Below are 22,818 nucleotides of genomic sequence, written 5' to 3' on the forward strand. Positions count from 1 at the left end.
GGCTTGGTGGAGGTCACTCAGCCCCATAGGTGGCGGTGTCATGGGTGTCGGTTCTCAGCAGCCTTGCAGTTTCAGTGCGTTGTTCTACCGGGCCGCCCGCAACCCGAGCGCGCATGCGCCGGAGGCGATTGTAACAAATGGAGTGGCTGTGACAGTCTGCAGTGTATCTGTTGCCGCTCTGACATTGGGGCGGATCGGAGCCATTCCCTCTCTCACAGCGAGAAGTCCGTTTCGGTTTGACCGATAAGAGGATCTCACAAGTGAGTTGCAAATTGCAGTTAAATATCGACCCATCCCCAGGCAAATAAAAATGAGGAGATTTGTTTTCTGTCGCTGTTTGACGGAGTGGTGAATTGCTCACCTTCGTGGACATATGGATGTATTAAGGCAGTGTCGTTTGTGAAGGCCTTTGATCCTGGAGAGTTGGCGTCTTGTTATCAATGTGACCTTGTATGCATTCAGTGTGATCAGAGACTGTGCAGGTCTCACTGACTGCCCTTGATTTGGGCAACTGTGTCTTGTGGTCTGTGGTGGGCTTTTCTGACGTCGTAAGAAGTCCTTGGAGCACTAATTGTTATAGAATGAAATGCACTTAGGGTTTTCGTGTGCATGGTCGGTTAATTGGCTACTGTAAATTACTGCTAAAAGAATCAAAGGGGAATTGATGGGCATGTATTAAGAAGAATAAATTGCTGGCGTACGGGGAAATAAGTAAGTAGTGAGACTAATGGAATCACTCCTTTGGGAATCAACGTGGATCTGATGGGCTGAATGGCCTCAGTCGTTATAAGACGTGCCTGGACACTCACACAGTTAGAGCTGCTGTAACCTCTGTCTCTGGGGTGAGAATGTTAACCAAGTAATCACCTGAGTAAGCCAATAATTTAGTGTGAGATGGTGGGATATTGGTAATAGTCATAGATGCACGGCACTCCTGGTATGGGATGCAGAGTGAGATTTAGAGAGTTATATGTTATTCAAAGCAAATTTCAGTTGAATTGTTCTTATGAAGCAAACAAGCTGAATTGGGTCAAGATATATTTGTCCAATGATTTTAAATTTTTTTCCTGTTTTTGCTCTTTATGCAAGATTTGGATTTGCTGTGTTTTCTACAGTCCATTCCCTTTATTTTCTGTGGCTGCTGTGTTTGACTTTGGCTCACCCTGGCGCTTTTCCGTCTGGATGGAGTTTACCTCTCGAAGCAGGAAGCAGAATTTGCAGATAAAATTTCCGAAGAGCTGGAATGTCTTCTTTCACAAACCATTCACGATCCAAAAAAGTAAGCAGACTAAGTCTGGCTGTCAGCTTCTGTCTTAGCTTGAAAATGTCTAAGGACGTGAAATTGATATGTCACATTGTGGACGTGAGTGTCGGTTGCAGGGTTCGGTTCACAGTGTGTAACAGGATGGCCTTTTCCTTTACCAATGATAGTGAAGGGAGAGCTACCTTGTTGGGGTACAACCTCCAAAGATAACTAACTTATACACTGATAAACCCATTGCACACAGTCCTTTCAGCATTCTAGGCACGATGGTCAGTGCAGACTCATAGAATAGTGAGGAGCAGAGCCTGATTTTATATGGAGCAACACAGTGGTGCAGCTAGGAGAGCTGTTGCCTTGCAGCTCCAGAGGCCTGGAGCTGATCCTGACTTTTGGATCTGTCAGTGTGGAGTTTACATGTTCTCCCTGAGACTGGGTGGGCTTCCCCCCAGGTGCTCCGGTTTCCTTCCCAGATGTGTGGGTTGGTAGATTAATCAGCCGCTGTAAATTGTCCCTATTGTGTAGGTGAGTGGTAGATACCTGGGGGCTGTTGATGGGAATGTGGGGAGAGTTTTAAAAAATGGGATCAGTGTCGGTGGGTGCTTGATGGTCAGCATACACTTGTGGAAACAAAGGGCCTGTTTCCATGCTCTGTGACTCTCTGACTCTATATGGAGTGGGTGTGGTGAATGGCATGGATGCATTTGGAGGTTGGAGGGAAGACAGGTGAATGGGCAGGAAAGGACTGTAGATGACCTAGACTGCAGCTGTGGTTTGGTTGATAGCAGTTTAGTCTCTGAGTTAGAAGGTTAGTGCCTTCACATTCCTCATCGGAGATGAGCACAGAATTTAGGCTGATACTCCGCAGTAGTGCAGGGTGGCAGCAGTGTTAGGGTGTCATCATCTTCAAATGATAAACCAAGCCTATGGCTACCCCAGCAAATGGATGTGAAATATATCATGGTGCTACTTTGAAGTTCTTCCCAGTGACTGGGACAGTGTTTAACCCCTCAACCAATGCTTAAAATAGAACGTTTGATGATTACCACTGTGCTGTCTGTGGGAGCTTGCTATGCACAAATCACTTTCCTTGCATCACAAAATTACTTCTTATTGGCTGTGGTTATGAAAGGTAATGAAATGTAGGCCTGCCTGTTATAAATCCAAATTGTTGTTTGTTGTTATCTTTGCCGTCTGTCTGCAGAGTGCTGCTGTTTTCCACCACTGCCAAGTCGTTTACGTTACCTGATTCATCGGATTGTGGAGAACTTTGACTCCCTGAGTAGCTTCTCTGTTGGAGAGGGAGATGGGCGGAGACGGCTGTATGCCTGACTGAAATGAGGTAAGCTGGAAGAGACTGAGGGGGAAAACTTGGGTTTGCCTCTGTTCACTGATGTCTGTTCCTCTGAGCATTGCAGATTCTGATTGGCAACTCTGGGAATAGATGGTGTGTTGCTTGAATGTTGGCTAAATGGAGGCCAAATGCTTGGCTCAAACAGCAAGAGAGAATTCTAAACTAAAGTACCAGAAGTAAATACCGTAAAATATTCTACGGATCAGGCAGCATCTGTGGAGAAAGAAACTCAGCTGATGTTTTGTGTCAATGAGTTTTCCTCAGAACTGGAAGAACTTGGGTTTTAAGATGCAGAGAGAGGGATGAAAGGAGTAGAGATTAAAAGGTGATGGTTGTGGGAAGGTGGGAGAAATTGAATAACAGAAGGGATGATGGTGTCAGACAAAAGGGGATAAGGAATAAAATGTGTTAATGAGAATAGCAGAATCATTATCTGAAATTGTCACAGATTGTTTGTGTCTGCGAAGGCCCTGAAGTGTTTAGTCAGAAGTCGAGGTGCTTATTTTGAGCTTAAGTTGGGCTTCATTGGAACAGTTTAGGAGTCCAACGGATGAGGTTTAAATGGAAGCCAGATGGCGGATTAAAGTGATGGGCCTCAAAAGCTTGGAGTTCAACCTGTGGATCGAATGGAGGTGTTCTACAAAGTAGCTGGCCTGATCTGTGTTTGCTTTCCCCAGTATACTAAATAAAAGAAGGATAAGTAAGTTGCTGTATCACTGGAAGAAGAGATTCGAGACTTGGATGGTGGTGGGTGGGGGGGGGGGGGTGGTGGGGGGTTGAGTGAGGACCAGGTTTTGCAAGTCCTGTGGTTTGCACAGAAGGTGTGTAGGTTGTGATAGCAGAAGGGACCATGGTGTTGCAGAAGATAAGGCTGAAAGGGACGAGGAAGATGTGTATCAACACTCACAAAATGCTGGAGGAGGTCAGGCAGCATCTATGGAGGCAAATGAAACATACGACGTTTGGACTCTTCATCAGGTCTGGAAAGAAAGAGCGTAGAAGCCAGAATAAAAGGGTGGAGAGAGCTGATGCGGTGAATCCAGATGAGGGGGGATGGTGGGGGAAGTAGGAATGATGTGAGAACCTGGGAGGTGATAGGTGGAAGAGGCAAAGGGTTGAATGTGCGTTTGTTGGTGGCATCGTGCTGGAGGTTGTGCAATATGATGGTGGATGATCCATTTTATAAGTGGCTGGTGGGGAGGAGGGTGAGAATAAGGGTAACCCTGGAGTGGTCCTGGGACAGGGAGGTAGGGGTGAGAGCAGGTGTGGAATGGACACAGTTGAAGGTCTTGCCAAATATGGTGCCAGGGGAATCCTCAATTGAGGGGAAAAGCAGGAGGTACTGGTAAGGAAGTTAGTGTTGTCAAGTGAGACTGAGTCTTAAGAAACTGGGAGATTGAAGGGGGACTCCTTGCAGGTAATGGGGTGGCAGGGAAGTAGGTATGGGGGACATTTGGATTATAGATATTGGCCCTTCTAGGACAAATTAATGTCTTTAGATGATGGCTGGGATGGAATCAGCTGCCTGATGTTTCACCAGGTGAATAGTATCTAACCCAGGAAGATTCGGGGTTGGTGGTACGGTGAGGGGTGGAGTCAGTGTATGTTTTTAACATTGGCTATCTAAATGGCCAGCCTGAGTTTGCAGACTGAATAATGAATGGAATCCTACAGGATGCGCCTCGGTGCTGTGCTCCTGCTGGGTCTGGTGGAGGTATGGTTAAGCCTCCACGTGTGAATCTTTCCATTTCTAATATTTGTCCAGTTCCCCAATTGAAAGTCCCAGCTGAATCTGCTTCCATCACCCTTTCGGGCACTGTGCTGTGCTACCAAATAAAATGCAGTGGAATTCATCTCCCCTCCAATTCCTTTGCCATTGGAAATTTTCTCCTAATCAAAACCAACACTTCTATTAGATCTCTCCTTAACCTGCACTGTAAGGAAAACAATTTCAACTTTTCCATCTCTCCCCATATCAAGTTCTTTATCCCATTACTGCTATGATATATCTCTTCTGGATTTTCTTAAAGGCTTAAGCTTCTTTTCAAAATTAGTTATATCCAGTAGTGGATGCCATACTGGCCCAGCCAGAGGTTTTAGAAAGGTTTAATATAATTTCCAGAAGAATTGTATGATTGGAACCAGGTAATTAAACCTTGAATCCGTAGTAACTTCCTTCCTGTCCCATGTTAGTTGATAAAAATTTATCAAAGCTTCCTGAAGAATTGCATAGTTGTGTGTCAGTGTAGCAAAACTGTATCAACTTTTTATTCTGATCTCCGCATTGGTTGAAACTGTTAAAGGTTCCCTTCTGGTCATCAGACCCATCCTTTGAAACTGCGTCACAACCTCCTTCTCAGGGTAAATGACACTTAACCCCTTCATCCTTGCAAAATGCTGTCCCCCTCCAGTTCTCTGGTCCTTCCACGTGCTGTGGCCTCCCAAACTGCGTCCATCCTACCCAGGATGTTTACTGGAATTCCTTCAAACAGATTTCCACCCCTATCATAGTGTGGAGATGGCTCTGATCAAAATTGCAAATGACATCCTATGTGATGGTGACAAAGGTAATCTATCCTTCCTCGGTCTCCTTGATCTGTCCACAGTCTTTGATGTGGCTGACCACACCATCCTATTCCAATTCTTTCCACCTTGTCCCTGCTAGGTGGGACACTACTAGCATGGGTTCATGCTATCCATCCAGTTGTAGCCAGAGAATCTACAGCAGTGGCTTATCATCCCATGTCTGCATTGTTCCCTTTGGTGTCTCCAAAAGATCTGCCCTATAAAGAGATCCCCTCCTGTTTCTCACTGATATGCTTGACCTTGGCAACGTCATCTAAACACAAGATTTCACTTTTCACTGGGTGCTGAAGACGCCCAACTGTACCAGACCACCACTTGCATTGACTGCTGCACTGTCTGTAATTTGCCAGGCTGTTTGTGCTGGCTCTATGAGCAGAAATTTCATCCAACAAAGCAGAGAGGTCGGTAACTGAGGAGCATAAACTTTAAGGTTACTGGCAGGATTTATTGGGTAGTTGACAGAAAAAAGTCCCATTTAGAGTAGTGGGATCTGGTACTTGTTGCCTGAAAGAGTGGTTGAAGCAGAATGTTTAGTACAATCAATGTGTCTGGAAGGATAAAACTAGCATACCGAGAGTCAGAAAATGAAATTATGCCTAAATAGTATTTTTTTTAACACAATGGGGCCAAATGTCTCCTGCTGCTAATTCTTGTTTTCAATCTTTTTATTAGTTTCCAAATTAATACAGATTAATATTATAACGTCAATGATTGTACATGTAATACAAAGAGATCAAGAGAACAATCATGGCATAGATAATCATAAAGAATAATAAAATATTTTTAAAAAACTCTACGATCTCACCATCTCTTAGTAGTATGAATACAATATAAAGAAAGGAAAGAGGAAGATTTATTGTGTATATAAAAGAAAAGAAAAAGAATCCTCAAATCAATAAAAGATTGTAAATAATATAACAAACCAAACTGAAAAGAAAATTTCAAAAAAAAGACAAAAAAAAACTGGACTGAAATTTCTCAATAGAAACAGAGAAATGTCGTCAACTCCGTTCCTCTAAATTGAAAAGTTATTGAAAAGGGATCTATATCATATGAAAGTATTGAATAAATGGACTCCAAATATCTTCAAATTTAAGCGAAGGATCGACAGTACCACTCCTAATTTTTTCCAAGTTTAAACATGATATAGTTTGAGAGAACCATTGAAAAGTAGTAGGGGGTATTGGATCCTTCCATTTAAGCAAAATGGATCGTTTGGCCATTAATGTGACAAAGGCAATCGTACGGTTAGCGGAAGCAGATAAATGGCCAGACTCTATCCTTGGTAATCCAAAAATTGCAGTGATAGAGTGAGGTTGTTAATCAATATTCAATACAGTTGAGATAATGTTAAAAATGTCTTTCCAATATTTTTCCAGAAGAGGAGAGGACCAGCTCCTGCTGTAATTCAATGCTGGAATTGTTGTAGTACTGAAGCCATTTGGTGCATCAGGACTGAGCCACTCTTTGCAATTGCACCCCAGTCAGTCCCATTCCCCAGCTCTTTCCTGCAGACTGTGAGTCCCTCCATAATCGATCCAATTCCATTTTTGAAAGTGCTTCTAAACCCTGTCAGGTGGTGAATTCCAGGTCATAATCATTTGGTGTGAGTAAATGATCTTTCTCATATCGCTTCTGGTTCTTTTGCCAGTCATCTTCTCCTGTGGTTCCTGATCTACCCCCCCACCAATGGGAACAGTTCCTCTTTTGTTACTTATTTCTCTTTCCCTGATGATTGTTAAGAAAGCCAAAGTAATCACTTTTAGTCCCATCCCAACTCCATTTCCCATCCACCTATTCCATTGCTCCCCCAGTAACTCCCTGAAACTGAACAGATTTTTTTTTACCTCAATGTCATATTTAATCCCAGTTAGTTTTGGATCTCCATGCTATCACCCAGACTGCCTGCCTCCACCTTGGGATCACTGTCCTGTCCCAGTTCAAATGCAGCTGAAGCCATCGTCAACTCTAGACTTGGCTATTCCAATGCATTTCTGGCATGTGTGTTACTCAGTACAGTCTTGAGATCATCCAGAAGTCAGCTGCCTATACTTGCAGTATCCTGTCCTACCATTACCCTGTGCTTGCTGGTTGTCCTGTAACATTCCTGTTTTCAAATTTCTCCCTCTATTTTCACCTTTCCTCCTCCCCTCACCACTTCTCTCCGACCTCCTCAAGTCTTGAAAACCCTAAGATATCTGTGCATTTCCTATTCTGAGCTCTCATTCATCCCCAAGTTTAATTACTCACCATTGGCGGCTGTGCTATCCTCTGTCAAGGTCCAAAGCTGTGAGATTCCTTCCCTGAATCTCCTCACATCAACCACCTTTAAGATGCTCCTTAAAGTCCTAGAATCCTACGGCATGGAAACAGGAACCCCAACCTACCAAGTTCACGCTGACACCAAGTAATAATGTGTGAACACTTTGGTATGCAGAGCTGTGAAACTAACTGAACATTCAGAGCCTTAAACCGAAGCAAGATTATTAAATAAATATCAGTGAATGTTGATTTTCTTCCCCCTCGAACTGGCAGATCCTATTCCTACGTTACTTCCATTTTATTCACGGCACATTGCCTTTAAACTTCTCCAGATTCTCTGACACACAAGGGGCAATTTACAGTGGTCAATTAACCTGCTGACCCACTTTGGGATGTCAGATGCATCACAGCTTGGTATGGTGACTGTGCCGCCCAAGACAGCAAGAAAATGCAAAGATTTGTGAACGCAGCCCAGTCTGTCATGCAAACTGGCCTCCACTCCATTGACTTTGTCTACACTTACTGCTGCCTCGGGAAAGCAGCCAACATAATCGTGGACCCCTCCCAACCTGGTCATTGTCTCTTCTCCCCTCCCCTCGGCTCAAGGACAGCTTCTATCCTGCTGTTATCAGACTCCTGAACAGACCTCTTATGCACTAAAGATCAACTCTTAATCTCTCAATCTACCTTGTCATGGCCCTTGCACTTCATTCACCTACCTGCACTGCATTTTCTCTGTAACTGCAACACTAGATTCTGCATTCTGTTTTTTTTCTTTTTGTACTACCTTGATGTAGTTATGTATGGAATGCTCTGTCTGGATGACATGCAGACAAAGCTTTTCACTGTTTCTCGGTACATGTGACAATAATAAGCCAATCACCAAACCACAGCACCCTGGGGAAACCCATGCAGTCATGGTGAGAATGTGCAAACTCCATACCGACAGCACCCGAGTTCAGGATTGAACCTCGGTCACTGGAGTGTGAGGCAGCAGCTTTACTAGCTGCGCCACTGTTTCACCCATAGGAAATACCAGGAGTAGGCCAAATGGTCCTTCGAGTCTGCTCTACTAGTGAATAAAATCACGGCAAATCCTCTCCGAGTCCCACTTTCCCATCCTGTTTTCATGCTCTTCGATATTTTTAGAATCCCAACATCTATTGATCTCGTTCTGGACTTTAATTGAAGTGGACTTGGTTTATTGTCACTTGTACCGGGGTACAGTGAAAAGCTTATCTTATGTACTGTTCATACGGATCAATTCATTACACAGTACATTGAGGTAGTACAAGGTAAAACATTACAGAATACAGAATAAAGTGTAACAGCTACAGAGAAAGTGCAGTGCAGGTAGACAATAAGGTGCAAGGTCATAACGAGGTAGGTTGTGAGGTCATGAGTCCATCTTATCGTACTAGGGAACTGTTTGATAGTCTTATAACGGCGGGATAGGAGCTGTCCTTGAGCCTGGTGATACGTGCTTTCAGGCTTTTGTATCTTCTGCCCGATGGGAGAGAAGACAATGTCTGGGGTGGGTGGGGTCTTTGATTATGCTGGCTGCTTTACCAAGGCAGTGGGAAGTATAGACATGAAGGGGAGGCTGGTTTCCGTGACGTGCTGGGCTGTGTCTGCAACTCTCTGCAGTTTCTTGTGGTCGCGGGCAGAGCAGTTGCCATACCAAGCCATGATGCATCCAGATAGGATGCTTTCTATGGTGCATCGATTAAAAATTGTTGAGTGTCAAAGGGGACATACCAAATTTCTTTAGCCTCCTAAGGAAGTAGAGGTGCTGGTGAGCTTTCTTGGCCATGGTGTCTACGTGGTTGGGCCAGGACAGGTGGTTGGTGATGTTCACTCCTAGGAACTTGAAGCTCTCAACCCTCTTGACCTCAATGCCACTGATATTGACAGGAGCATGTGCACTGCCCCCTTCCTGATTTCAATGACTCATCGTTATTTGAGATATGGCCCACTACAGTGGTGTCATCTGTGAAGTTGTAGATGGAGTTAGAGCAGAATCTGGCCATGCAGCAATGAGTGTATAGGGAGTAGAGCAGGAGGCTGAGGAAGCAGCCTTGTGGGGCACCAGTGTTGAGAATAACCGTGCCGGAGGTGTGGCTGCCTATCCTTACTGATAGCGGTCTGCAGCTTTTTTAGGTCACCAAAAAGACTCATTACCCTATGAAAGAACAAATTTCACCACGTGTCAGTCCTACCTTGGCCACCGCTGTTCCATTGTGCATGTTGATTAATTTGACTTGTCACCTGCATTGAAGGGTTCAATGTGTCGATTGATTAGAGCCTTGGCAGATTGATCATTCTGCCTAAGTGGTTAGATCATGTCACAAACTACACAAGCGGTCACTAAATTTTGATTGGCACTCGAACTACTTCCTGTCTCTTGTGAGAACTATTGGCAGCTCCTGTACAAGCATCCACTGATAATGTAAGTGAGGGCAGTTCAACTGGGAGTACTTGTCTTGCCGAAGGCAAAGATATATTTTAACAGGTTTTTAATCCCTGCGCTTCCCAGGTTACAGCCTCTGGACGAGAATGAGAGCCATATGAAAACGCAATGGAAAAGCAATGACGAGCTGACGGAGAAATTTAGATCTCTTCATGATGGGGCTTCAAGGTACCACAACCTTGCTCCTGGCAACAGCAAATCCAGGAATAAGCCTGACAAAGCCAAGTATGCTCATTGCCAAAACAGAGTGGAGAAAAGAAGAGATGTCAGGTTCAATTACAAAAGGGATGGCAGATACAGGAAACCCAACAGCAGTGGGAGTAAGGAAGGAAGAGAGCCAAGAAGAGGCAAGGAGGAGAAGGATGAAACATGTGGACAGGCTCTTGAAGATGCCAGTGGAAAGATGGCTGGCACAGAGGAAGGGCGGAAATGCACGGTCTCAAACCTGCAGCATGAAGGTGAAAACGAAACAGATCCACCCACTGAAGACTTGTCAATTGATCCAATATTGAATGATAATCTTGATGAACCAGAAGGAAAGCAAGGTCCCAGTTCAAATGCTGCGACAAATCGCTCCTCTGATGAGAAAAGAGCAGAGAATGACAGACCAAGACTGGAGAATGCTGAGGGTTTGTTGGAAGATGCCAAGCCCTCAATAAAAGATTCTTATAAACTTCAGACATCAATGCACACCGCAAAGACATCAGAAGCCATAGGTCCCAGCCCAAGCGCAGAGTTCAATCTTAAAGACAACGCTGCGTTAAATTGTGACCAGTCCCAGACAAGTAACACTGTGGATGCTTGTTCCACGGAGAGCAGGCACATCCTGAGGACGGGCAGCGCGCTGGGGAACGAGGAGAAGAGTAGCAACTTTGACAATGTGAGTGGCTTTCTGGAGTCTGCTGATTTTAAGGCAGAGGAAGAGGGTGTGGTCGGAGTGAAGGCTGAGGATGTTGCGGAACATTCTCAGAATCCTAATGAAGATTTGCTCAAAGAGGTAACTGAGTTCTGTTGAGACTTTTTCCACATATAAATGTATTTGGATAAATGCATTGCAAAACCTGGAGTTGTATTCAATTTGAATTATCCCTAACCCTTAAATTTCTTCTTAATTTTATTCTGGCTTTGAAGTCCATTCCATTTTGTTGAGTTTATGCTTTTGAAGGTTTAAGTAGGATCAATTACTTGTTGAAGCAAGGAATCTTGGATCACTGTTGACAATGTTGCCACAAGAGGATATTGCGAGGAAGGGAAATTAGAGTCTTTTGTTGCTATTAATAATGTGGACATGGAAAATTGAAAAAAAATCTGTCTTAATGCTCAATTATTCCATGACTGAGGTTTTACTTTATATTGTTTCCCGGAGAAAGGCTTGATATTATTACAGTGGTCTTATGCGGTTTTGATCTTTGGTTGTCCATTCTTTATGATCCACCTTCCCACTCGCTAAGGACAGCAATCAAATTTTTCTGTAATGACCTTTTTTTTTCTGTGCAGAGTTCTAGATTGCCAAGCAAAGTCCACATTTGTGCTTGGTGCAGGGAATATTTGTGGGAATCTTTTGTGGTACTGAACCACCCCTCCTCCACAATGACAATTGGAATAAGAGCTGGGTTTCCATTCTTGGAATGGACAACTGCTTCATTCTTTCAGCATCCCATCAGTAATGCTGTCAGTTCCCTGGAATTGCTTAATAATTTTTTTTTGTATAAAGTATCATAGGATGCGAGTGTTAATGCCCATTCCAAACACACTTTAGTGGATGGTTCCCAATTGACTCTGTGAAGCTCTGCACACCATATTGTGAAGGTACTGCCTTGGCACAGTTAGGTAGAGACTTCTAAGATTTTAATGCAGTCAGGATGGTTGAGACTTGGAGGTGGTCGTATTCTTTTGCACTAGCTGCCCTTATTGAAGTGGTAAGTGGATATTTAATGTTGTAAAGTACTTCATCAATAAGAGGCTAGAAAGTATGTTAAAGCCTCAAAGTATTTGTGAGAATGGTTCCTGGGATGATAAACTATGGTTAAAAGGTAAATCAGAGAGGCTGGTATTGCTTTCTTTAGAGAAGGTTGATGGAAAATTAGACAGGAAACATATAAAATAATGAAGGATGTTGACATAGTGGACATTGGGAGGCTGTTATGTTTGATGAAGGTGTTGAGGATGAGAGATCACAGATATAAACTAAAGGGGAAGAGAATTCAGAGTTGCATGAGGAAAATATTGTGTGCAGTTGGAATCTGGAAAGCACTGCTAGGTAATGTGGTGGAGCAGGTTTCATTGTGACGTTCAAGGGGGAACTGGATAAACATATAGTGGTGAAACATTTGCAAGGCTGCAAGAAAGGGCCAGAGGTGGAACTAGTGAGTTGCTGTGGTAGAGGGCTGGCATGAACACATTGGGCTGAATGACCACCTCCTGGGCTGTAACCAAGATCCTATGAAGTTGATGTCGGACGTACATGGAGTTGAGGTACAGATTAGCAGTGATCTATTTGAACAGTGGAAAATGTCTGAAGGATTAGTGAAAATTGTTCCTAGTGAGTGCCGTTTAAATGTAAGTTCTTTTAATTGGAAGCGATGAACATTTCTGCATTCTTACGTCAAACTTTTGATTGTTTCAGCTTTCATCCTGCCTGGGGGAAAGCAGCATCAGCATTGAACAGCCTCAGTCTGACTATTCCACTTACCTCTCAGGGGAACCACAGACATATGATGTGGACTTTGGGCATATCATTGAAATCTATGACTTCCCTCCACATATGAAGACTGAAGACATTCAAGAGGCTTTTGGCTGCTTTCGGTAAGTATTGAAATTCCCCCTTAGTGCTAGCCCTTTGGAGCAATGCTCCTTTACTGAGGCCAATCAGGAGGATGCAGCAGGGAGACAGCAAAATCGTTGTGACATTAGATGAGTGTCTGAACATTGAGGTGAAAAGGTGGTCTTAATCACTGCAAACTATGTCCCTTTCCCCACCCTGGTACAAAGTTCCACCACTGACTAATTGTACCTCTAAACAGAGAGGAAGGATGTCTATCGCAAACTTGTCCAAAATTACCAAAGTGGGTTAACTTTTCATGGGCACGTTTATGGAAAATGGGTGTAACCTTTATCACCTCTGGAAACCAGAACAGAGCTGTATTACAAACGCAGGGCATTTGTGTATGTACCAGAGATACAAATCCAATGAAATGGAGAAATACATAGACTCATCTGTGGAAAAAAAAATTTAAAATAAGTTTTTGGCATAGCTTGATAGCTTAAGTGTGACGTATCTTTTGATCACTGTGAATATTGGGGTTTGAGAGGCTAAGACGAGCATTTTGCAAAGATTGGCAACACTGTTGGTGGAATTGAAGGATGGCAAAGATCCTCTGGAATAGATATCTGCCTGTTTCTATGGCTGCTAATGAGCCGTTGGCACTAGTTCACAAAGAATGGTGTGCTCTCTGCACATAAAAGCCAACATTTCCCCTCATTATCACGACAACCAATCCGAGGTTGTTGACCTTGCCGCTGGTGCCAAGTGATGCTGGCTCCAATGTCCTAGATCAACCAACCTACTTTTAAAGTGATTCAAAGTGGGGTGATGATGCATTGCAGAAATGTAAATCTTTTCTGATACTTCTGTTTTGACATTTGCCAGTGATAAAGGCTTCAGAATAAAATGGGTGGATAGTTCACATGCTTTGGGAATATTTTCAAGTCCAGATTCAGGTAGGTGCCTTTGTGGTCTTCTCACCTATAATCCAGATAGTTATCTAATATCACTACAGAAAGTTGTTTGTGGCTCACCAGTCAGCTGCATGTGGACTGGGGTTTAAAGGCAATCTAATTCTGCACTTCTAAAAGCTTCCTTACAAATTCTGAATCTGGCTTTATCAAAATTGCACAATTACTCTCTTTTTTTAAGGCCAATTGGCTTAACCACTTTGCATTGGTATGTATCTGTACAATCCTTTCAGATCTCGGTGCACTCCATTTTTGGTGTCTTGAGCCACCCCAAAGTTGGACTGTTATCTGAAGGTAGAATGCTGTTCCAGCATGCTGGTCCAGATTTATCATTTTACCACTGGCAGCCATGCCTCCAGCTGGCAGGACCTGAAGCCTTGGATTTCCCTTGCTCAAGCTGTCTATTTTGTGAAAGCTCTCTGCCCCTATTTTTAAGATCCCTCTTAAAACCTAGCTCTTTTATACTAGTCTCTTGTATGGGTTGTTACCAAATATTGCTCGACAACAGTCCAGTGAAACACCTTGGTGTTGTCTCAAATTAAAGGCATTTTAGTTATGCATGTTAATCTCTGCACACCGGCAGCTGTTGACATGCTTGCTGTTTCCAGGTCCTTAACTATCTTAATAATGTATTCTATCACTGATGCATGATCAGAGCCGCTGTTAAATGTAAAGCTTGCTCTAGAGAATGTGGGGAAGACTGGCAGTGTTCGAATTTTGGATTTCATGAACAACTCCGAGGGAGTTTGAATGCAACAAGCAGTACTTTGGATGTACGGTTCTGTAAGTAAGTGACTTTTTTTTCTTTTCTCTCAGCCTCCAAGGCCCTGTCCATCAGCCATGAGCAGTTCAAAACGCAGCCACTGTCTCAAGCAACAAAACAGTCAAAACTGAAGGTTTCCAGATGTTCAGGTAAAGGAACTGGTTTCTATGTGCCCCTTGGAGGCATACAATTATTACAGCAGGGAAAGTGGCCATTCAAACCTTTAACAGCTTGATGGGTTGAATGGCCTTCTCCAAAGCAGCCCCATTCCCTTAAGTATACATTTTCTTTTTGAAACCATCTTCCAAGTGAGATGTCGCTCAAGAGGCTGCACAACATTACCTCAATGAACTGCAGGTGAATTATTCTGGGGGCAGGTTGATTTTTTTTCCCCAGTGTCCTGGCCAATATTTACCACCTCTGCTAAAATTGGTGAAAACAACATTGCTGTGTCCAAATTGTTTGCCATTCTTCCTATTGTATAATAATGACTGCATATGAAAAGTAATCATTTGACTGTAAAACATCCTAAGGACATGAAGGACGGTATAGTAAAGCAGGAAAGCCCTGAGGGCCCTTTGCTGCTTTTCTGAACAGAAGCCCAACCAGTCTGTTGTCATCACTACCCTCTGTGCCTGAGTAAACTCATTCTTGCATTAAAATAACTCTCCTTGATCTTTAGTCTAATTGAAGTACCTGCACAAGTCCAAGCCATGTCTGTCTTCTTGTGGGATATGGTGAAAATTCCCTGTTGCAATCAAACTCCAGCCCCATTACCCACCTCTTTTCTGGACATTGATATCTGTATTCCCGTCCTTGTTCAGAACTCAAAAGTTTCGTAACATTTGCTGCCAATTTCCACCCTGGACTCACTTTCACGTGATCCCACCTGCTCTTCCCACTCCTTTCTCCACTTCTTTATCTTCACCTCAGGGGATGGTTTAGTGACCGGTATCCAGGTGTGGTGGTTAAATTACTGGATTAGTAATCTAGAAACCAGGACTAACAATCCAGAGATTAGAGTCAAATCCAACCATAATCCAGAATTTTTAAAAAAAGTTATCACGATGAGCATGAAATTATGGGATTGTTGTGAAAATCATAACTTCCAACCAAAAAAAGATTTCATTCCCTCAACTGGACCACCTGCATGGAATGCATTCCATTCTTTCCATTCTCCATCACGATAACACCAGTGTTTCCTTTTTCCATAACCATGGTTTTCCCCCTCTTCAGCTGACAGGACTTTCAACTGCATCTGTTCCATTTCCTGCACTCTGCTCTCACCCAGAGCTCAGATAGGGATCCCCTTGGCCTTCCATCCCATCATGTTCAATAAATAGTCTTCTGTAATTTCTGCCACCTTCGACGTGAATGCCTCCACACAACGCATATTTCGTTCTCCTCCCCTCTCAAGATTCAAAGGGGCCCGTCCTTTTGCATCTCCCTGGTTCACCCTTTTGATGACATCCTCCTGTGAAACCCAGGAGGTGCATCAACCACCTTGAGCTTCTAGGAGCCTGTCACTTTAATTGTCCATCGTATTTCCACTCTGCCTTCAGCCTCTTGCACTGTTCCAATAAACATTTACTTTGAACAACTGCTCATCTTCTAATTAAGTTCCACCCATATAGCCTCATTTTGAAGAGCCTTCTATGAGGTCCTTTATCATTGCTACATTAATGGACTCCTTATTCAAAATTGCAATGCCTCATTTAACAGTGAGGAAGATAGACTGCAGGAGGATATAGATGGTCCAGTCAATTGAGCACAAAAATGGCAAATGCAATTTAATGAAAAGATGTGTGAAGTACTGCACTTGGCAAGGTGCAGTAAGCAAAGGGATGTACACTTAATAGAGTTGAATAGAGTGGAGGAACAAAAGATCTTTGGAGTGTTTGTCCCTGGGTAATTAAAGGTAGGGCAGGTCAATAAGATGGCTTAAAGGGCAGTTGCGATGCATCTTTAATTAGTTGAGTTATAGAATATAAGAGCAAGGAGGTTACACTGGAACAATAATTAGGCCACATGTTGCGTACCTCGTATGGGTCTGGGCACCATAATACAAGAAAGTCGCGATTGCACTGGAGAGGGCGTTGAGAAAATTTACTGATGTGTTAATAGAGCTAGAACATTTTAACTGTGAGGATAGGTTGGACATTAGAATTGTTTCCTTTGGATGAGGGAGGGTTAGGCAGACTTGTATATAATTATGACAGGCTTCGATAGAGTAAATAGGGAGGACCTACTTCCCTTAGTAGAGGGGTCAAAAACTATTGAAGTAATTGGTAGGATTAGAGGGGAGATGAGGAAAACTTTGTTTACCCAGAGGGAATCTTACTGCTTGAAAGGGTGGTAGAAGTAGAAATCCTCTGAACAGTTAAACAGTACTTGAATCTGTACTTCTGAAGAGCCTTGTCCTGCAGGGCTATGGACCAGGTGCTGGGTGGGATTACCCTCAGGAGTTCTTTTGTGATTGGCACAAATGTGATGAGCTGAATGACAACGTGCTGTGCTGTAAAGTTCTATAATTCACTGCAGTCTTGAGGATGGGCTCTGCACTGCTGGTGGTGCTGTCTTCTAGTTGAGAATTTACGCTGAACCATGCACATTGTATCTAAGACTGGCACTGTTGGAATTGCAGGGCAATTCTCCCTCAATTAACAATACTTAAACCAGATTTTCTGGTTACTCTTTGGCGATGTTCTGTGGTAAACTGCTGCATTTGCCTGCAAAATAGAATCGAACATCTTAACATCTTCCTTTGAGAATAACGAAGCATTTAAAAAAAAGTCTCACTTTCAAGTCTCTTTTGGGACATCCAGAAGCCAATGAAGTACTTTTGAATTGTAGTCACTCTTGTAATGTATAACTTGTGGAGGTCTGTTTGTCTGTAGCAAGATCACATCTCCAGTGATCCGGGTTCAATCCTGACCTCCAGTGCTGTCTGTGTGGAGTTTGCCCATACATCCTGTGACCGCATGGGTTTCCTCTAGATTCTCACAGTTTCCCCTCCATATCCCAAAAATGTCCATGTTGGTAGGTTAATTGGTCACTGTAAATTGCCCTTAATGTGGAGATGAGTGCTTGAATCTGGAGGAAGTTGATGGGAATGTGGGGATAATAAAATGGGTTAGGGGAGGATCAGTGTAAAAATGGGTGCTTGATGGTCAGTGTGGACTCGATGGGCAGAAGGTCCTGTTTGCAAGCTGCATCTCTCAATGTGACTCTATTCAAAGTAAGCAAAATTTTCATGATGATTTGTTTATGATGTTGGTTGTAGGATGTACAAAGTCCATGATACTGGAGATGACTACTGGCTTTTTTTCAAAATTATGTCACGAGATCGTTTACTTGTGAAAACAGATTTAAGTGATCAAAAAGTGGCATCCATGCTGCAGTACAGTGCTAGCTGAGAATCCTTGCTCCAATTTCTAGAGTCTGACAGGTGAGAGGGCCACCAACTAATCCACAGCTGGCATTTTGAGATGCCCAGAAGGTTAACACAAGGTTCCTTTTGTTCCTCTGTGTTTGGTCATTTCCGGTTTAAGAGAATTTGAAAAACACAACTTTGATTCGTTGCTTGTAGAATTCCTGCAGCCAGTGAAAGAGAGGGCACAGGTCAACACTGCCATCGCCAAGCGACTGGTCAGCAGGGCTCTCGGATTCCAAACCACTGAACGCAGAGGGCAGCCGGATCTCAAGCCCAAGAAACCGAAGGAAAATAAAGGTGCGTATCAATTCGTCCTTGGCGTCTCAGAATATTGTTTGAAATTCATCATTATTCTATTGGTGAAAAGGGTCCACAGAACAATTCTTGTAAAGCATTTGGTTACATACAGATTAGAAATGGGATTTGAGGCTACAGGTACAGACTGAGCACTAAGTATTCCAGGGGCTGTTTCTGCTTGTGTATTACGTATTGGTTGTACTGACTGTGAAACTTGTCTTTGGTTATGAACATAGAACAGTACAGCACAGGAACAGGCCATTCAGCCCACAATGTCTGCACTGAGCATGATGCAAAATTAAACTAAATCTCTTCTGCCTGTATATGATCCATAGCCCTCCATTCCTTACATATTTATGTGTCTAACAGCCTCTTAAACCCCACTATCATATCTGCTTCCACCACTAGCCCTGGCAGACCATTCCAGGCATCTCCCACTCTCTGTGGGGTGGGGGAAGAAAAACACATCTCCTGCACATCTTTAAATTTTCTCCCTCTCACCTTAAATGCATGTCCTCTGGTATTTGGCATTTCCACCCTGGGAGAAAGATTCTGACTGTCTACCCTATCTGTGCCTCTCATAATCTTATAAACTTCTATCAGGTCTCCCCTCAGCCTTTGAAGTTCCAGAAAAAACAACCCAAGTTTGTCCAATTGTTCCTTATAATACATACACTCTAATCCGGGCAGCATCCAGGTAAACCTCTTCTGCACCCTTTCCAAAGCTTCCATATCCTTCCTGTAATGGGGTGACCAGAATTGCATACAGTGCTCTAAATGTGGCCTAATCAATGTGTTATATAGCTGCACATGACTTCCTTGCTCTTGTATTTAATGCCCCAACTGATGAAGGCAAGCATGCCATACGCCGTCTTTACCACCCTATATACTTTTGTGGCCATTTTCAGTGAGCTATGGATTTGGTCCCAAAGATACCTCAGTACATCAGTGCTGTTAAGGGTTCTGTCATTAACAATGTACTTTCCCCATACATTTGACCTCCCAAAGTGCACAGTAGTGTAGCAGTTAGCATAACGCTATTGCAGTGCCAGCGACCCCTGTTCAATACCAGCTGCTGTCTGTAAGGAGTTTGTACGTTCTCCCTGTGTGTCTGTGTGAGTTTCCTCCGGGTGCTCCGGTTTCCTCCCATATTCCAAAGATGTACAGATTAGGAGTGGTGGGCATGCTATGTTGGCGCCAGAAGTGTGGCGACACTTGTGGGCTGCCCCCAGAACATTCTACGCAAAGATGCATTTCACTGTGTGTTTCGATGTACACGTGACTAATAATCTCTAAACACCATCTGCCATTTCTCCATCCATATCTGTAAGTGAGCTATACTGTACTGTATCCTATGAGACTCCTCTACTGTCCACAATTCCACCAATCTTTGAGTTGTCTGCAAACTTACTGACCCATCCATTTACATTTTCATCCAACTCTTCTGTATATATCAGGCCCCAACACCGATCCCTACGGAACACCATTGGTCATGGACCTCCAGCCAGAATAACTCCCTTCCACTACTCCCCTCTGTCTTATATGGGCAAGCCAATTCTGAATCCAAACTACCAAGTCACTGTGGTGGATCCCATGCTGCTTAATCTTCTGGATCAAATGAGATGGACAAAAATAAGCTGTTAGCTAACAGCACCAGTAGGATCAGGGAAGTTCTTCCTGGTGTCCTGGGCTATATTTATCTCTAAATCGTTATTACTTAAAGATAATCTAGTCACGTTGGCATTTGTAGGAGCTTGCTGTGCATTACTTACAACAGTGACTGAACTTCACAAGTACTTCATTGAAAGTAGTGTTGCGAGATGTCCTGAGGAACAACGAGGAAGCCACTTAACTCCATGTGTCTGTTCTGTGGGCTATGCAAGATGCTATATAAATGTACATTTTTGATGGCAGCAGGGCAGAGCTGGGGATTGTAGATGGAAGAACAGTAATTACTCTGGGGATTTGCTGCACTGATTGTGAGCATCCTGGGGTATTTTTGGTGAAATTGTCTCCAAGCCTCTGGGGAGGTTTGGGTTTTGGGAGAATTGGCTTATCAGCTGATCCAACCCTTCCTTATGCCATGTTTGGTTCTCTCCTTCCAGTTCAGCCACACAAGACTGAAGATGATGCTGGAAACACACTGGTACGTATTGATATTCAGCCCTTGCCCAGCCTGAAATCTGATGGGAACCATTGTTGTACTCTGTGCATAACTACATATTTTTCTCTTTCCTTGCTTGGCACTGGATCCCAACAAGCTACTGTCATCTGTATTCATAGAAATGTAGAATTGTCTAGTCATTTGGTCCATTGGGTTCACGTGAGCTTGTAAACATTGGCAAGAACAAAATGAAAGTTTCTGCAGCCCCTTCAAAACAGTTCCTGAAATGGGTCTTGGTTAGTGACCCGTCTGATGAACAACTCCTTGGAAGTGCACTGGCATTGCCAGCCTTGATTTCAGGGCTCTGTAGTGTGAACTGAACCCAAAACCCAACTCTTGAGACAAAACTTCTATCAATTCAACCACGACTAAATCAAAAAACTGCCGAAATTCAGATTGAAGCAGAAAATTTGGGGTTCAGTCTAAGTGGGTTATCTTGGTCTTGCTCCTCTGATCAAGAAGATTAAGGGTTCAAATCTCACTAAAGGACTTGTCATGGTGTAATGTTAAATTGAGGCTCCCTCTGTACATTTGTCGTGGGTGTTTTATGAAGAATGGAGGGTTCATCTTGTGCCTTTGCCAATGTTCATCCTGCATCCAACACCATTCAGGCATTCCTTTGTGTCCAGGATGTTTGTGATCCATGCTGTATACAGTCTGAAGCTTGTGTTTACTTCTGAAACAAGGAATTATACTTCAAATGGACTTCACCAACTGCAATGTGCTTCAGGTCAAGTGGAGGATGTGAATGGAAATGTTCAATCATGTGTTGTAAATAGTTGTGAGAGTCATGAAGTTAGTGCTTTGGTATAACAGGGTACAAATTATCTGTTCAGAGTAATCCTCTTTGATCAGAAACTGCCCTTCACCATGTGTGACCAGATATATAATTGGCTGTGGGATGGCCCAAGCTGAAAGGCTCCAAATAAATAAGTGCAAGTACTTTATTTCTTCATGCAAAAATTATAACATGGAATTGGTGGTTTGGCCCTGCCTGTGCCTATATTGGTGATTATCCTCCACACTAGCAGTTCGCATAATCCTTTAACTGCTCCCAAGAGTCTCACCAAAATACTTCTTAAATTCTTTTGACAACAACTACTGCTTGGATCTGGCCAGGGAGGGATATGATCTTAATTGTTAAGTGGGTTCTTTTTAAAGAGGGTTATATCCAGGAGGTGAAAGTAAGCTGGTGCAGGTTAGAAAGTGGATGAAATGTTCAGTACAAATGGGGGAAAATAGGTGATATTTGTTGGAGCAAGCATACTGGCAAGAAATTTGTTCTTTTCACTAAGCTGAGCCCAGACTCCTGAAGGAAGCTGGCTGCAGGGCTTAAACTGTATTAAGTGACTGCTTGGGCCACAGTTTATGGGTGAAAGTGTTGGGCTTGTCACGTGAAATGCATCCTTATCCTGAGTCCATCTACATCATCAATCTTGTCTGAAACACTGTCTTTCACTGTATATTTTTGCTGACAGTGCCAGTATTTATTGCCTGTCCTAATTGCTCTTGAAAGGTGTTGGTGAGACAGAAGGACTGCAGCAGTTCAGGTTGAAGGTGCTCCCACAGTGTGAATTTCCAGGATTCATAGCAGGCAACAATAAAGGAGCTTGAGGATTGTGTGTGGCTTGAAAGGGGAAACTGCAGGAGGAGGTGTTCTTCTTGCTCTTGGAGGTAGACATCATGGGTTTGAGAGTAACTGCAGTGCATTTGGTAGATGGCACACACTGCCGACGTGGCGCTTGGGGTGATGATGGATGGGCTGATTTGCCCCAGATGTTGTACAGCTTTCTTGATTATCGTTGGAGGCGCACTCATTCTGGCAAGTGTAGTTTATTCTACTGCACTATGACCTGTGCCTTAGAACATAGAACAGTACAGCACAGGTACCGGCCTTCAGCCCACCCTGTCTATGCTGACTATGATGCCAATCTAACGGATCCCATCTGCTTGCAAATGGTTCATATTCCTCTCTTCCCTGTCTTTCATGTGTCTGTCTAAATGCCTCTTAAATATTGCTATTGTATCTGCTTCTAGCACCTTCCCTGGCAGCGTGTTCTAAGCACCCACTACTCTTTATGGGGGGATAAAAGACCTTGCCTCCCACATTTTAAACTTCTCCCCTCTGACCTTAAACCTATGCCCTCAAATATTTGACATTTCCACCTAAATAGCATTGCATTATGCAACATCCTTTCATTTTTTAATAATCGCATGCTATTTACCGATCTTACACTGTCTCTTGAACATTGAACCACTGACTGACTGGGTGAAACCAACCATCAGTAACATTCTGTTTTATCCCTTTTCCCTTCTTTCTGCTGCAGAATGCTGGTGCTGAGCAAATCTGAAGTGCCGAGGCCTGGACAAACTCTGGTGTGACGAAGATTACACACAGTTGATTCGCACTGAAGAACTGCTGTCCTTTTTGGAAAAATAAACTGTGCACTTTGAAACTGGATTAAAGTTACCTCTGGGCTGAGGATGCTGTGG

General features: G+C 43.4%; 1 protein-coding gene across 2 annotated transcripts; it reads left to right on the plus strand.

The window, feature by feature from the left end:
- The first annotated feature begins 113 nt into the window (after positions 1-113).
- LOC127584320 (coiled-coil domain-containing protein R3HCC1L-like) lies at positions 114-22,818 on the plus strand. Of its 2 annotated transcripts, none has more exons than XM_052041024.1 (10): positions 114-260; positions 1,090-1,279; positions 2,466-2,603; positions 10,000-10,930; positions 12,560-12,738; positions 13,583-13,653; positions 14,485-14,580; positions 18,021-18,161; positions 20,267-20,307; positions 22,653-22,818. In XM_052041024.1, exons 3-10 carry the CDS (start codon positions 2,599-2,601, stop codon positions 22,674-22,676), a joined length of 1,488 nt encoding a protein of 495 aa, XP_051896984.1. In that variant the 5' UTR covers positions 114-260; positions 1,090-1,279; positions 2,466-2,598; the 3' UTR covers positions 22,677-22,818. The 2 variants fall into 2 exon arrangements, with proteins under 2 accessions (XP_051896984.1, XP_051896983.1); XM_052041023.1 differs by having other exon boundaries at positions 124-260; positions 1,116-1,279.

This window comes from Pristis pectinata, chromosome 29 (assembly GCF_009764475.1).
Source record: "Pristis pectinata isolate sPriPec2 chromosome 29, sPriPec2.1.pri, whole genome shotgun sequence".
Taxonomy (NCBI): Eukaryota; Metazoa; Chordata; class Chondrichthyes; order Rhinopristiformes; family Pristidae; genus Pristis; species Pristis pectinata.

Excerpts from the sequence above, each read along its gene's own strand:
- LOC127584320 (XM_052041024.1), top strand. Across the intron at positions 13,654-14,484 it reads ATTTTCAAGTCCAGATTCAG|CCTCCAAGGCCCTGTCCATC; the intron begins GTAGGTGCCTTT and ends CTTTTCTCTCAG. Across the intron at positions 14,581-18,020 it reads GAAGGTTTCCAGATGTTCAG|AATTCCTGCAGCCAGTGAAA; the intron begins GTAAAGGAACTG and ends CGTTGCTTGTAG.